This window comes from Chelonoidis abingdonii, chromosome 26, assembly GCF_003597395.2.
Source record: "Chelonoidis abingdonii isolate Lonesome George chromosome 26, CheloAbing_2.0, whole genome shotgun sequence".
In the NCBI taxonomy this organism is placed as follows: Eukaryota; Metazoa; Chordata; order Testudines; family Testudinidae; genus Chelonoidis; species Chelonoidis abingdonii.
The window spans coordinates 4,381,507-4,396,940 of NC_133794.1; the positions used below are offsets into that span (position 1 = coordinate 4,381,507).

The 15,434-nt window shown below is 56.3% G+C and overlaps 1 protein-coding gene across 1 annotated transcript in view; it reads right to left on the minus strand.

The window, feature by feature from the left end:
- The window catches only part of CACNA1A (calcium voltage-gated channel subunit alpha1 A), a 148,377-nt gene that overhangs the window by 64,907 nt on the left and 68,036 nt on the right, over positions 1 to 15,434 (minus strand). Inside the window, exons 9-22 of the mRNA XM_075061097.1 lie at positions 14,878 to 14,934; positions 14,365 to 14,454; positions 12,650 to 12,859; positions 11,919 to 12,031; positions 11,249 to 11,361; positions 10,550 to 10,681; positions 10,156 to 10,228; positions 9,554 to 9,671; positions 8,981 to 9,048; positions 6,643 to 6,749; positions 5,369 to 6,214; positions 4,156 to 4,613; positions 1,114 to 1,252; positions 401 to 530 (exon numbers count right to left, since the gene is read on the minus strand). Coding sequence (XP_074917198.1) covers positions 401 to 530; positions 1,114 to 1,252; positions 4,156 to 4,613; positions 5,369 to 6,214; positions 6,643 to 6,749; positions 8,981 to 9,048; positions 9,554 to 9,671; positions 10,156 to 10,228; positions 10,550 to 10,681; positions 11,249 to 11,361; positions 11,919 to 12,031; positions 12,650 to 12,859; positions 14,365 to 14,454; positions 14,878 to 14,934 — 2,654 coding nt within the window. The remainder of the gene's footprint in view (positions 1 to 400; positions 531 to 1,113; positions 1,253 to 4,155; positions 4,614 to 5,368; positions 6,215 to 6,642; positions 6,750 to 8,980; positions 9,049 to 9,553; positions 9,672 to 10,155; positions 10,229 to 10,549; positions 10,682 to 11,248; positions 11,362 to 11,918; positions 12,032 to 12,649; positions 12,860 to 14,364; positions 14,455 to 14,877; positions 14,935 to 15,434) is intronic.

The window sequence follows — 15,434 nt, forward strand, 5'->3', positions numbered from 1 at the left end:
CCATTTTGTTGCCCAATCACTTAGTTTTGTGAGATCTTTTTAAAGTTCTTCACAGTCTGCTTTGGTCTTAACTATCTTGAGCAGTTTAGTATCATCTGCGAACTTTGCCACCTCACTTTTAACCCCTTTCTCCAGATCATTTATGAATAAGTTGAATAGGACTGGTCCTAGAACTGACCCCTGGGAGACACCATTAGTTACCCCTCTCCATTCTGAGAATTTACCATTTATTCCTACTCTTTGTTCCCTGTCTTTTAACCAGTTCTCAGTCCACAAAAGGACCTTCCCTTTTATCCCATGACATCCGAGATAGGTTCTGACTCCATTACCTAGAAAGGCAGAAGCCCTCAGCCTCCGTGGGGGTAGGGCGGACTCAGCTCAGCAGAGCAGCAGGACTTACGTTGTTCCGGGTAGCATTGGGCTGCACGGGGTCCTCGGCAGCCAGCGCGATGCTGCTCATGGCGATCACTATCAGGATGCACATCTCAAAGTATCGCAGGTTCACGATGTAATGGCAGAGCCTGCGGAACCTGGGCCGGGCAAAGACGGCACATGGCACTCAGGGCCAGGGGCACTCAGACTCACTGTGTCCCCGCCCAGAGCAGACCAATACACCCCTCTGGCCTGGTATCCCCCCTACCCTGGAGCAGACCAGTGCGCCCCTCTGGGCTGATATCCCCTTCACCCTGGAGCAGACCAATATGCCCCTCTGGGCTGATATCCAGCCCCACCCTGGAGCAGACCAATGCACCCCTCCGGGCTGGTATCCCCCCGACTCTGCAGCAGACCAATGGGCCCTTCTGGGCCAGCAGACCCCCCTCTTTGCCACACCAGATCAGGATCACAGTTCATGAAGCCAATAGCTGACCCTCAGCCATGATCAATAGTTGATGTTTCAGAGTAAGGCGCAACTCCCACAATGCACCTGGCCAGCTATGCCATGCTGTTGGGGTCCCCCCACCTGCCAGGCCAGTCTGAAGCAGGGAATTCAAACACAGGAGGGTTGGGTGCCCACTGGCCTCCTGCCCTCACTTAGGGGTGGGTGGTTCTGTTCCTGGCATGTGCCCACCGCCTGCCTGCTCCGTTCCCCGCCCCGGTGAGAGCCGTACTCACGGATTGGTGGTGGAGAGGATGAACATGGAGCTGTAGGGAACCATGGGCTTAGGCCCATTCTCCTCCTGCTCACCATCCTCCTCCTCTTTCTTCTCTTCCTCCTTCTTTGGCAGTGGGTCTGGATTGGCGTTTTTATTCACTGCATAGGGGAGAAGGGCGAAGGGAAGGGAAGTGGTCAGCACGGACCCCGGAACCAGACATGGCACAGCCGCTGCCTTCCTGTCAGCCTACAGGGGAGCTAGCGTCATCTCTGCAGGCACGGGCAGGGAGATCCGGGCCTGACAAAGGTCACCCGAGACTAGTGCTGCCAATGGGGAGCGTGGCTCTGGGGGCCCTGGGCTGCATCGCTCTTTAACACTAATGGCACGCTGCCTCCCGTGCTTGGGGCTAGGGTTAAGGCCAGAGAGCTCCCTAACCTTCCTTAAGGAGGAGAGATCAGGTGAGTCTCACACACAGAGCCTCGGGGACACACACACACACACAGAGCCTCGGGGATGGACAGATGAACACATACATACACACCCCTCGGGGACACGTGCACACAGAGCTTCAGGAACATGGACGGACACACACACACACAGCCTTGGGGACAGACAAACACACACACACACGCCTCAGGGACAGGGACGGACACACACAAACAGGGGCTCGGGGATGGACACACACAGGCTCAGGGACAGACACACACACACAGAGACTTGGGGAAGGACAGACGAACACGCACACACACCTCGGGGGGACACACACACACACACACAGAGTCTCAGGGACAGGGACAGGGACAGACACCCACAAATGGGCTTGGGGAGGGACACGCACACACACAGGCTTGGGGACAGACACACGCGCACACACCCACACAGGGTGTCTCCAAGGGACGCCCTTGTGGCGCTGTGTGGCTCCAAGAGGCAATACACGGTCAGAGTATCCCAGAACTGAAGGCCAGAAGGGATCATCAGACCATCTCGCTTGACCTGTGTGGTCACTGCCATTGACCCAGAGACTCCAGCAGGACTAAAGAGATGACACCGTGGTGGCCACAGGCAGAGGCCCGCGGAGCTGGAGACACCCCCAGTGCGTGAAGCCTCAGCAATGGCAGGGAAGTGATTAGGAGACCCGGCCAGAGGGACCCAGCAGGTGCCCTATGCCCCACGCAGCAGAGGTAGGTGAAGCCCCACCCCCCAAAGTCCCTGCCAATCTGACCTGGGGGAAATTCCTTCCCCACCCCAGATCGGGCAACCCTGAGCATGTGAGCCAGACCCACAGCCCAACATCTAGACAGAGGATTCTCTGTGCCCTCTCGGCGCACCGACCCACTCAACCGGTGCCTATCTCTGCCAATGGCTGAGCTCTCATCCCTTCAGGGCTGATTTATCTCCTAGAGGCCAGAGGTGCCAACTTCTGCTGACCCCACTCTGCCCCCAGCCCCACCCCAACTCCACCCCTGCCCCACTCCCATTCCAACCCCTTCCCCAAAGTCCCCACCCCGGCCCCTCCTCCTCCCCTGCACGCGCCACGTTCCCGCTCCTCCCCCCTCCCTCCCAGAGCTTGCTATGCTGCCAAACAGCTGTTTGGCGGTGTCAAGTGCTGAGAGGTTGGCGGAGGAGCGGGGACACAGCATGCTCAGGGGAGGAAGCGGAGGTGGGACGGGGCAGCTTGGCTGCTGGTGAGTGCAGAACACCCACTGATTTTTCCCATGGGTGCTCCAGGGCTGGAACATCCACGGAGTCAGCGCCTATGCTAGAGGCCCCACCTGATGGACATGGGCTACTCCCCCGCTAAATTGGGACCAGCCCTGAATCTCAGGAGAGATGCCCCCACAGATCTCACTCCCACACATAAGAATGGCCAGACTGGGTCAGACCAAAGGTCCATCTAGCCCAGTATCCTGTCTTCTGATAGTGGCCAATGCCAGGTGCCCCAGAGGGAATGAACAGAACAGGGAATCATCAAGTGATCCATCCCCTGTCGCCCACACCAGTCATGATTTTACAGACCTCTAGCATATCCCCCTTAGTCGTCTCTTTTCCAAGCTGAAAAGTCCCAGTCTTATTAATCTCTCCTCAGACAGCGGCCGTTCCATCCCCCGAATCATTTTTGTTGCCCTTTTCTGAATCTTTTCCAAATCCAATCTATCTTTTTTGAGACGGGGCGACCACGTCTGCACGCAGTATTCAAGATGTAGACATACCATGGATTTATACAGAAGCAATATGATATTTTCTGTCTTATTATCTATCCCTTTCTTAATGATTCCCAACGTTCTGTTCGCTTTTTTTGACTCTGCTACACATTGAGTGGATGTTTTCAGAGAACTCTCCACAATGACTCCAAGATCTCTTTCTTGAGTGATAACAGGTAATTTAGACCTCATCATTTCATATGTAGAGTTGGGATGATGTTTTCCAAGGTGCATTACTTTGCATTTCTCAACACTGAATTTCATCTGCCATTTTGTTGCCCCGTCACCCAGATTTGTGAGATCCCTTCGTAGCTCTTCACAGTCTGCCTGGGACTTAACTATCTTGAGCAGTTTTGTATCATCAGCAAATTTTGACATCTCACTGTCTACCCCTTTTTCCAGATCATTTATGAATATGTTGACTAGGACTGGGCCCAGTACAGACCCTGGGGGACACCACCATTTACCTCTCTCCCTTGTGAAAACTGACCAGTTATTCCTACCCTTTGCTTCCTGTCTTGTAACCAGTTTCCAATCCATGAGAGCACCTTCCCTCTTATCCCATGACAGCTCACTTTGCTTGTGAGCCTTTGGTGAAGGACCTTGTCAAAGGCTTTCTGAAAGTCTAAGTACACTATATCCACTGGATCCCCCTAGTCCACATGCTTGTTGACCCCTCTCAAAGCATTCTAGCAGACTGGTGAGGCATGATTTCCCTTTACAAAAACCATGCTGACCTTCCTCAACAAATTATGTTCATCTCTGCATCTGACAATTTTGTTCTTTATGTCTCACACACTCCCCACTATGCTGGGGGCGGATCAAGCTCTGCCCCGGGGCTACCCCAATCCAGTGCCTACCTTGAACAACAGTGTTGTTGATGGGTGGTGTGAAGGTGGCTGGGATATCCACTGTGGTGTGCTCTGGCTTCTTGGCAGCCTTGGCTGGGTTGTTCTGGGTGCTGGGGTTGGTGACTATAAGGCTGTTCTCGGGGGTTTTCGGGGGCCCGGGCTGGGGCAGGTTGCTGGGTGCCTGGCGGTTGGCAGCATTCTGGGAGTTAGGGGGTGGCTGGCCCAGGGTGCCAGGAAGGTTGTGGGATGCCCGGGTGGCCATGCAGTTCGCATGGTGGCCCACCTTGGCTGGGCTCTGGAGGTGGCTAGCATTGAGGGGGGTGGAGGGCTCCGTGGTGGCTAGTTTGTTGTTCTTCATGTTGTCTATGTCCTCCGCCACCTGTGGCTCGTGGCGCCCCATGTCCTGCTGGATCGGCCGTGTGGTGGAGAGGTTCGGGCCAGGCACTGGGCTGGGGCCTTGGTTCTCTCTACGGCAGCAACCCAAAGGAAAAGACGCAGATCAGAGTCATGAAGTAGGAGGCCTCATCTCCCTTCTGAACAACCTGAACAGCCTACTGCTCTGGCCCCACTAACTGCTGGCTCAGGTGATCAGGGAATGGGACATGGACCTTCCCCTCTAGGGGCACCAGCTCTGATTTGGCCCCAGGGTGATGGTGGGGGACTGGCTGGTTAAGTGGGCAGTGCTGGTCAACGACTGACAATCACCTCCGTCTCGGATGGCTGTTCGCTGGCCCGTATGGAACCAGATCTTGGGTCTCGGCCCAGTTCCCAGAGGGACAAGTGTCAGGCGGACATGGCCAAGCAGACCTTGGTGTCTGTTTGAAATGCTCCCATCAGCAGAGAGGGGAAGGTGAAGGGCCTCGGGCTTGATAGCTGATACATCCCCTGTTGGCCGGGGAGGCAGCTGGTTCCACCTCTTGCTTCCCTTTTCCCTGCCCCTTGCTCCTTCCTTGGCCCCGTTCTCCAGCCCCAGCCCTGTGCCCACTGCTGGCTGAGCAAGAGCCCTGCACTCTGAAGATGGGGGCCCTGTCTCTGAAACAACCCCCCACCCCAATCTGGCTCCCCGTTTTCCCCACAGTACCCCTCTGCCATGGTACAAAGGGAGGCAATCGGGATGCAGAGTTCCCAATTCCCCCAGCCCTGTCCCCCCAGCCTCATTGAGCCCTAGCGGCTGTCATGCCCGGGGGCCCTTCCACTCCACCTCCCAGGTGCCCCCACTCACTTCCTGCGCCGGTGCCGCCTCTCCCTGTCATCCCTCTTGCCGTCGGTGTCGTAGGTGGACTGTGCAGCGTGCCGGTGGCGCCGGCGTCTCTCCCTGTCGGGCTGCTCACCCTCCACATCCCCGCGGGGGGGTCGGCTCCCTTCCCGGTGCCGCAGTCGCCGCTCCACCTTGCTGCCCTCGTCCCGGCTCCCGCCACCCTCCTCTCCCATCCGGCGCTGGGCCCGGTGCCGCCGATGATCCCGCTCACCCTCGGCCATCCGGGGCGACCCGCTGCGGCTCTCTTTGCTGCCCCCGTGCCGGTGCTGGTGCCTGCGGTGCAGGTCGACCGCTTTGATCCGCTCCGAGGTGCTGTCGCAGTAGCCCTGCTCCCGGCTGCTCTCGTATCCCTGGCTTGGATAGTCCAGCTCCCGGTAGGTGCCGTCCTGGTTCAGACTGGTCTCCTTGCTCCCGCTGCGCTGCCGTCGGACCTCAAGACCCTCTGCATCAGGCTGCTCGTAGCTGTGGGAGCTGCTGAACTCCCGCGAGCGCTCGTGGTAGCGGGCCTGCTTGCGCAAGAAATCCTCAGCCCGCTGCTGGCTGAAGCGCTGCTCCAGAGAGGGCTCGTTGGGCCGGGTCTTGTTGGTGTTGTTGTTGCGGTTCTCCTGAGGGTCAACCACCAGGGGCCGGTCCAGGTGGGTCTTGATGTCAGGCCGCATGGCCCGGGCATAGGTCACCTTCCATGGGTCCTCGGGGTCCATCTCATTGTACAGGGCTTCCCGGCTCGCCAGCAGATTGTGCTTCCGCATCTCACTCGTTCTCTGTTCCCAGACAGACTTGGAGGATTTTTGGTTCTTCTGCTGCTCTTTCCTGAAGCCGAAACAGGGACAGATTCTTGAAACACCTTTAGAATTGAGCTACTTTTCCATCCCAACCACAACCAGCGCTCCTGCCCCGCGCCCCACAGCGCCCCCTGCTGGGAGAAGCTGGACCCGGAGTAGCCAGGAGTTCCCACCACAGCCAGCGCTCCTGCCCCACTCCCCACAGCGCCCCCTGCTGGGAGGGGCTAGGAACAGAGTAGCCACGAGCTCTGCCCACAGCCAGCGCTCCTGCCCCGCTCCCCACAGCGCACTGCAGTCCTGAGCGTTCCTTGTTTCTAGCTGTCCTGAGACCCGATCCTGCAACGTGAGCTGATGCCGAGGCTCAGCAGCCCGTGGTTAGTCACAGTGTCATGGAGCAAGAGAGCCTGGGCTCCGGTACGTGCCCTGGCCGCCGATGTCGCTACCTACGGCACTTACACCGCTATAGACATGCTGGCTGCAGACAGAGGGCTCACTTCTGCCACCTCCTTGGCCTTCTGTAGTGCAAGTTTTTGGTTGGCCACCTCCTCCTCCTCTTGTTCATCCTGAACGGCACAGACATGGGCGAGCATTAGCGGCGCTGGCTCCCCATCAACCCCACCCTGATTCCTGGCCCCTTTGGCATGTAACTCACCCCGCCTGGTGAGGTGGCTCAGTCCCCTCTAGAGGGGGAGGACGCCACACAGGGGGTGACAGGCCTGCTGCTGGCTTGGCAAACAGCTCATGCATAGGTGTTGACTCTGTGGGTGGAGCACCCGTGGGGAAAAAAATGGTGGGTGCTGAGCACCCTATCAGCGCCTCTCCCTCCCTCCTCACGCCTCCTGCCGTGGATCAGCTGGCGTGCAGGAGGCTCTGGAGGGGAGGGGGAGAACCGAGGGCGGGGCGGGAAGAAGTGGGTGGGGCTTGGGGGAAGGGGTGGAGCGGGGGTGAGGCCTAGGGTGGAGCAGGGGTCTAGCACTCCCCGGGAAAGGACAAAGTCAGTGCCTGTGAGCTCAGCAGACTCATGCTTCAAGAGCCAGGGTGATACGTGCAGCCCCCAGCCGGAAGTGGCCGCAAGGCTAGGACGCCCATCCTCCCGCTCCAGGGCTAAGGGAGAATTCAGGAGCCCAAGGCCAAACCACGGGACCATCAGCTCCTCAGGGGCAAGCTCCTGGCTAGCACAGGGCACTACCAGCACCCACACAGCAAGCCCAGCAACTGGGATTCGACTAAAGTATCCCAGCCCTCAGGAGCCTGAACTGGTGTGTGCCGTGGACAGAGAACAGGTGGGAACAAATTCTGCCAGTGCCCAAGCCTCAGCGATGGCAGGGAACGGATTAGGTGAGCCCAGGTGAGCCCAGCGGGCACCCCCCATGCTGCAGAGGAAATCGAAAAAACCACAAGAGTCCTTTCCCCACCCCAGATCTGAAGACCCCAGGCCCACCAGCCTGGCATTTAGACACAGGAATCTCTGTACCACCTCGGCGGACTGGGCCCACCCCAAGCAATGTCCTGTCTCCAGCTGTAGCTGGTCTCTCTTGCTTCAGAGGAAGGGGAAAACCCCTCGGAATACATCATCCCTAGCGGCTAGCTGTATAGGCCCTATGACACACAGCTGAGGAATCCTGATGCCACCACTACCATGGACTCCAGGGAGTTGGGTGTGATCAAGGTCCCTCTAGGGCAAAGGAAAGGCTGGGGCTGAGGGGTGGACAGGGGAGCGTGTTTCTCTTATTGAGAATGGAGCCAGGAGTCTGACAAGCTCCTGGGGGATGAGAGGCAGGAAATAAGTGATGGAAGATTAGCCAGAAAACCCAGGGGCTGGGGCAGCTCCTGCGCTGGAAAGGAAGAAAAGGTGACGGGGGAAGAAAGAGGGAGTGAAATAGGCAGAAGGAGCCTGCCTCGAGCATCAAGGCTCACCAGGCTATTAAAATGCCTCTGTCCCTCCCCCTGGCCTTTCAGCCTTCAGCAGAGTCTTAATTCCTAGGAGCAGTGTTAGCGCCTCAGCCCCTAGCCCACTCCGCAGCTAGAACAAGGGGTCAGCACCACCACGTGCTTGACAAAATTACCAAACTTAGTGATGGACATTGGCGAGAGGTGGGAGGGGGCTCCGGGCTGAGGCACGGGGTAGGGGGGGTGTGAGGGCTCCAGCTAGGGGTACAGGTTCTGGGGTGGGGCTGAAGATGACTGGCTTGGAGTGTAGGAGGGTGCTCCGGGTGGCGACCAAGTGGTTCGGGGGGCGGAAGGGGGATCAAGGCTGGGTCAGGGAGGTGATGTACAGGATATGGGAGGGTGCACGCTCCGGGCAGCGCTTACCTCAAGCAGCTCCTGGAAGCAGCAGCATGTCCCCCCCTCCGGCTTCTATGCGGAGGTGTGGCCAGGCGGCTCTGCACGCTGCCCCGTCTGCAGGCACTGCCCCCACAGTTCCTATTGGCCGCGGTTCCTGGCCAATGGGCTGGGAGCTGTGGAATCAGCGCTCGGGGAGAGGGGACAGAGGCAGCATGCAGAGCTGCCTGGCAGCGCTTCCACCTGCAACAGCAGGGATGGGGAGCCGCTTGCAGGGAGCCGCTCATGAGCGCCCCCACGGACCTGAACATTTTTACCGTGGACACTTGTGTCTGTGTATGGACACGTTGCCGACCCCTGCGAGGACACTGCTCATGTTTCAGCCATCAGAACGCTCCCCAGGGAAGTCTTCTAAAGGGGCCCCTAGGGCCGCTCTGAGAACTCAGGGCTCCTGAAACCCCACTCCCCGATCATCCTGCCCTGCCAGGTGGGCCAGGGAAGCAGCTCCCACCTTGGTGAGCTCCTGTGCGTTAGCCAGGTTATCCACAGCGATAGCTAAAAACACATTCAGCAGGGTATCTGGTCACCCAGTCAAGGCAGAGCCACCAGCCGCTCCAGCTCCAAACACCTCTGAGGCCAAGGGCAGCCATCCTCGCCCCAGCTCAAGCCACACCTGGCTTTCAGCTTACTCCCAGGGCTATCTCAGTATGCGGGGCGTGGACTGGGATGCACATGCAGCACTTGTTGTGCCCGCAGCACCTGGGGTTTCCTTGCAGGTCTCCCAGCCACGGACTGGCTTGGTGTACCAAGGGCTAGTTTCACAGCTCCAAGCCCCAGCTGCTCCAGGCTCAGAATCACTGTCTTCGCTTTGCCTATCGAGGCTGCTAGCCATTTCTAATGCATTGGAGCCCACAAAGAACACCACTCCAGAGGCAGAACTGGGAACAGAACCCAGGAGTCCTGGCTCCCAGCCCCTCCTGCTCTAAGCACTAGACCCCGCTCCCCTCCCAGAGCTGGCGTTTGATTCCCACTAGAGCCTCCCACCTGATTTCTTTCTCTCTTGGGGCCACCAAGCAAAGGATACAGTTACCAAACAGGGTCAGAACAATGAAATAGACCGAGTACACCATCCCCTGACGGACTCCGCCCTGAGATTTGATACCATCGTACATTACCGCGTTCCAGTCTTCGCCAGTCAAGATCTGAAAGGGAAAAGAACAAGGCACCACAGGAGGCAGAGAATCCTTTCAGGCAGGGCTCAGGGGCACCTGCCACCCCCCATGACCAACACTGAGATGGGAAGACAAGTCTCCAACCCTCTCTGAGCCACGGTGAACATTGCACCTCCCAAATGGAGGCGGGTGGGGGAGTGGGTCCAGTCCGGTTTTGCCGGATGGCTTACTGGACATCTCGGCAATGGGGCCTGGGAACTTTCTTGGCCTGTCATGAAAATAGTGGGGCATCTTTAACGCAGGGTGTTTCCTCCCAAAGGGTTCAGTAGGCATTTGAGTTCAATAGGTGCCCCCAAGAAAACGAAGGGTTTTTAACACAGTGAATGACAATCACTTCCCCTTTGTAAGTGTCCTTCAGAAGGGCCTTTCCCTAGGTTCATGCAGTGATGCCTCTCCCTGTTTCCCTGCCCAGCTCTCACTGCCTGGAACACTGACCGAGCAATGGAGCCTGTACCTGAAATACTGTCATTATTGCTGCCGGGAAAGTGTCGAAGTTGGTGGAAGGGGTCCCATCGTCAAAACTGAACCTGCGCAGGGGAAACACCAAACCAACACACACAGGCACGTTACTCACACACACCCTATCTGCCTGCCATGTCAGAGGGAAAAACTTTAGTCAGGAAGTTTAGCCTTTCCCAGGAGACGGGGCTGTAGGGGAGTGGCGCAGAACTGCTGGCTGCAGGAGGAACTCCCAGCTACTGCAGTCCCAGCCTCTCTCTGCAGGAGGCGATGCAGGAGCACTGGCTGTAACCAGCTCACTAGTATTCCAGTCCCAGAGCTCGATGGGATCTTGGGAAGGCAACAGGTTGGCAGAGGGCTTGGCTTGGAGGGGCCCCCCAGTTACTCACTGGCCCCCAAAGAGCTGCATCCCCAGAAGGGCAAAGACGACGATGAAGAGGAAGAGAAGGAACAGCAAGCTGATGATGGACTTCATGGAGTTCAGGAGAGACACCACCAGGTTCCGTAGGGAAGCCCAGTACCTGCGGAGAGAGACCAAAGGAACCACAGGTGAGCCCCTGGCAGCGTATGGTTGGGTGACAGCAGGTAAGTGCACGCATATCGGTGGGCAGGTGCACACGTGTGACTGGGCGCTTGTGCCTGTCGCCGTGTTATTTGCCGGCTGCATGAGACAAACCCAAATGTGCCTTTAGAGGTTTATACGTCATGGCACAGCCTAGGGCTCACAGTTAATGGTGAACACCAACAAACGGACACACAAACACACACGAGCACGTGTATGCATACTACATACACACGCGGTAACTTAGGGCTGCCAATGTTGTATTTACAAAATAAGAGACCGTTTTCTTAGCACCCCTGCCCCACACCTCCTCCCACTATTGTTATCATTAATAGTGAGCAGTACTCGGGGTGGGGGGGTATTTCTTGCTGCTTTTTGCAGCACTCAGCAACTCCCAATCTTGTACAGAAATGAAAAAACAAGAGACATCCCTTGTAATAAGGGACTGTTGGCAATCCTAAGCGTGCTACCTACACACACACACACACACGCTTCCAGTGTCCCTAAAACGTACAAGAGAACTTACTTTGTGATTTTGAAAATACGCAATAACCTGAGAGCTCGTAACACGCTGATTCCAAAGGATGTTCCAGGCTTCATGATAGCCCAGATCACCTCAAAGATGCTCCCTATGATAACCTGCCAGAAAGCAAAGGAGCATATTAGTGGTCTACGAAAAACTCTGGGCCTTGATGTGCAGGGATCCTTGGCGCTGAGGCCCCCACCACCCCAGGGCTGACAGCACGCTCAGGATAGGCTGCGTATTCACGCACAGGCACTTCAACACCCGTACCCAAGGGCACAAACATGATCACAGGCACATGTGTACACCCCCTGCCAATGCTCACCTCTGTGTATGCACTCTCACCCTGCCCCCCCATACCCACCCGTTAGCATGTACAAAAGCATACAGACACTCACAGACACACTCCTGCCTGACCCCATGCAGGCGTAAATCCACAGTAACTCCACAAGGCCAGATTCTGATCACAGCTGCACTGCTGTAAATCCCGCTTAACTCCAGTGAAGTCAACTTCAAGGGAGTTACTCTGAATTTACACGGGTGTAACAAACCACGGAATCCAATAGAGCTACTCCAGATTTAAACCAGTGCAACTGAAAGCAGAATACGGCCTGATGGAGCGGCTCCTGGTTGAACAGGTGCAAGCGAGCCCAGGCCCCATGGGCAGACTTACGGCGCAGTCGAAGCAGTTGAAGGAGGAATGAAAGTAAGGCCGCGTTCCGAGCCCATACATTTTTATAAACATTTCGGACATAAAGAGTCCTAAGAAAATGAATTCTGCATAGTCTGTGTGAGAGAGAGAGAGAGAGAGAGAGAGAGATGGCTCAGACCTGCCCAGATCTCCCTGCCAGCTCTTTCCTACCTTGCTGCTCTCTCCACTAAGAGAAACCCAGAAATTAAACTGCCCATTGAATGACACACTAATAATCTCTTCCATTCCTAGAGTGCCCTCACCGCGAAGGATCACAGAGGGCTTTGCCATCTGATAGACACTCACATAGAGAGACTGTCCATCTCCACCAAAATCCTCTGGTGCAGGGGGTGTGGCACCTGTTTAGCAGCTATCCGTAATCGGGACACCTCCCCCAGTGGTGAAATGCAGCCACCTGCAGGGCTGGGGTGCACCAGCAGTTAAACAGCCGTGCCATCAAGGACAGGGAAGAGGGGAGGGATAGCTCATTGGTTTGAGCATTGGCCTGCTAAACCCAAGGTTTGTGAGCTCAATCCTTGAGGGACCATTTAGGGATCTAGGGCAAAAATCTGTCTGGGGATTGGCCCTGCTTTGAGCAGGGGCTTGGACTAGATACCTCCTGAGGTCCCTTCCAACTCTGAGATTCTATGACTTCTCCATCCAGGAATGTGAGAAAGAAAGAAGCATGTGTTCAGGCCGGGGGCCATACTCACAGAGGAAGTCAGATAGCCAATCTGGCTGGCTGTAGTGTACTATAGCAACACACAATGTGTTGAGTGCTACCAGACTGAGGACTGTCCAGTAAAAGGCCTGAGTTTTGACCATTCGGCGGATATAGAAACGCATCCTCCTCTCCCTTTTGTGAAAAAAGGTGGAGTTTTCCAGCTTGGCACTTTTGATGCTGGCTCGAGCAAAGGGTGAACCTGTAGAGGGAAGAGAGGAAGGTTAGGAGCAGCCCCCTGGGCAAAGGCCCCAACGTGGCTGGAACAGGTGTTGGGGGGGCAGTTCATTGGGCCTCCTGACTCTCCACCAACTCCCCGGTTGAGTAACATGGCAGCCAGGCCCAGGATCTCCGTGCATTTACTGGGGTCAGCCTCCTAACCCCTCTGTAGGACAGCAAGAGAAGGACCTTGCATCCAAATGAAACTGCAGCGTGACCCAAGGACCTCCGGATGCCAACTGGGAGAGGGCCCTGGAGTATACAGGGCCACAGGGATCCCTGGTGTCAAGTATCAGAGGGGTAGCCATGTTTGCTGCTTTTACAGATCCAGACTAAGAGTCCTGTGGCACCGTATAGACTAACAGACATACTGGAGCATGAGCTTTCGTGGGTGAATACCCACTTCGTCAGATGCATGAGACGAAGTGGGTATTCACCCACGGAAGCTCATGCTCCAGTACGTCTGTTAGTCTATAAGGTGCCACAGGACTCTTTGCTGCCTTTACAGATCCCTGGGTGCACCCAAAAGGGGTCACATAAGGCCGCTACTGAAAGCCTGCATCACTCATCCTCATAATCTTTGCAAGAGGTACTTATGGAGAATACGCAGGGAGCGATGTGTAAATGCTAAAACTGATCTTCCCTTGGTTTGTGAGTTGACAGGTCACCAAAAGGCGCCCCACATGTGCCTGTCAGGCAGGGGAAAGGAGATGCTTCTCCCCTAGCCGGGCATGTGCAAACTGCAGATTGTCTGGCACACAACAGACGCCCATTTACAGTCTGAGCAAAACGCAAATTAACAGATTATGGGGGCTGGAGGAAAACACAAACCAGCAGGAGTTTATGGGTAAGACAATGAACTTCTGAAGCTAGGTGAACTCCCAGTTATTCCTTTAACTGGTGAGAACAATTGGTGGGTGGGCTTGGATCTCAGGAGAACGAGTTTTAACCAAACTGAGGAGAGAACTTGAGGTATCATGTAGGAAACAGGGGAGTGCCCTGCCCGTTAAGGTTAGTCTCCAGAAAGTGTGTTATGATTTTGTTTTATATATAACCATCTGATATTCTTACTCACTATCATGTCAATCTCTTCTTGTTTTCACTGTCTATCTCAAAGTGTGTTCAGCTAAGTGGTGATCCTGAGTAGAACCTATTAAGCTGGTGTGTCCAACTCCTTTGGGAACAGCCAGTCTCAGAGTTGTGGGAATGCTCAGTGGAACAGGGGCACTCGGAGGACCTGGGGGTCAGGGAATACCTATCGCTAACCTGTTCAGACAGAGCGAGGCCTGGGGAGCGGTGCCTGTGCTGCCAAAGGCTGATGATTTCAGGGAGCTGGTCCATTGCAGGCACAGATATGATTTCTTAACACTAAGCACAAGTGGGGGTGAGGTGACTCAGCCCTGGGAAGCATCACAGCGGCTGACAGGTTTTGTCCTTCCCAGCATCACACGGTGGCCCCCCTGGCCACGCACAAGGCTGCGGACCTACCCACTGAGGAGATGTCGGCCAGCTGATCGTCTGCTTCCTCCGGGTTTAGCAGGTCTGTCTTGCTCTTCTTGATAGTGGCTCTCCGCAGAGCTCCAACAATAGGAACATGGCAAGAGAAACAGACATTATCCTTTGGGTTTCCCAGTTGGACTCTGTTCAGTGCCCCAGCTGGAAGGGGCTGGAGCAGCCAGGGGCTCCCCCTCAGTGATCCTGCCCTGCTCCCTGCAACACCCACTTCGGAGAGGAGCTGGAGAAGCCGGGAGCTCCCCCCACAGCCAGTGCTCCTGCCCCACTCCCTACAGCACCCCCTGCTGGACTAGGCTGCATCAGAATTTCTCTACTATTTTTCTATCTACGGAACTTTTTGGATCATGGACAGATGAACAAAACCTGTTTATACGGAACCCTCAAGCCGGCCCCCTGGACAGCCCACTGTTACTGCAGCTGTGGCCAGAAGTCCCAGGGGAGCCGCTATTTCTCCAGCCACTCGGGGTTCAGGGACACACAGCTTACCATCAAACGGGAGCCTCTGCTCCTCGTCCGTCTCATCCTCCGCTAGGATCACTTCTTCTGAGGGAAAAGAACCGGGAATTAATCTAGACAACAACATGCCCCTGGAATTCTGGGGAAACCTTCTCAAGCTGTGCTGGGATGGGGCCGGGCTGGGGCTGCTACAGTCGAGGGCCAGAGCGAAGGGCATCTACGTTACCACATTTCAGGGGGGCGGGGGCCCATGGTCCAATGCAGAAATCAGCCCCATGGCCAAAAGGCCTCTACTACAGGGCACCTCTCCCCAGGGCACGTAGGAGGCAGCGTGCTGGCTGGAAGGCCCTAGGGAGGGGCAGGCAGACAGGAATGGCACGGGAAGGAGGAGGGCTGGGGTGGAAAGGAGTGACTGGGAATATGGAAAGAGGTGTGGGGCCCGCATCATTCACTTCAGCCCCGCCAGGACACCCATCCCTACCCCTAGCCACTGGTCAGTGACCCCATAACCTTGCCCTGGAGGGGCGAGAGGGGAAGAGCAGACGATGCTTCAACAAAGATCAGAGCCAGGGGAATTATTCGCTCAG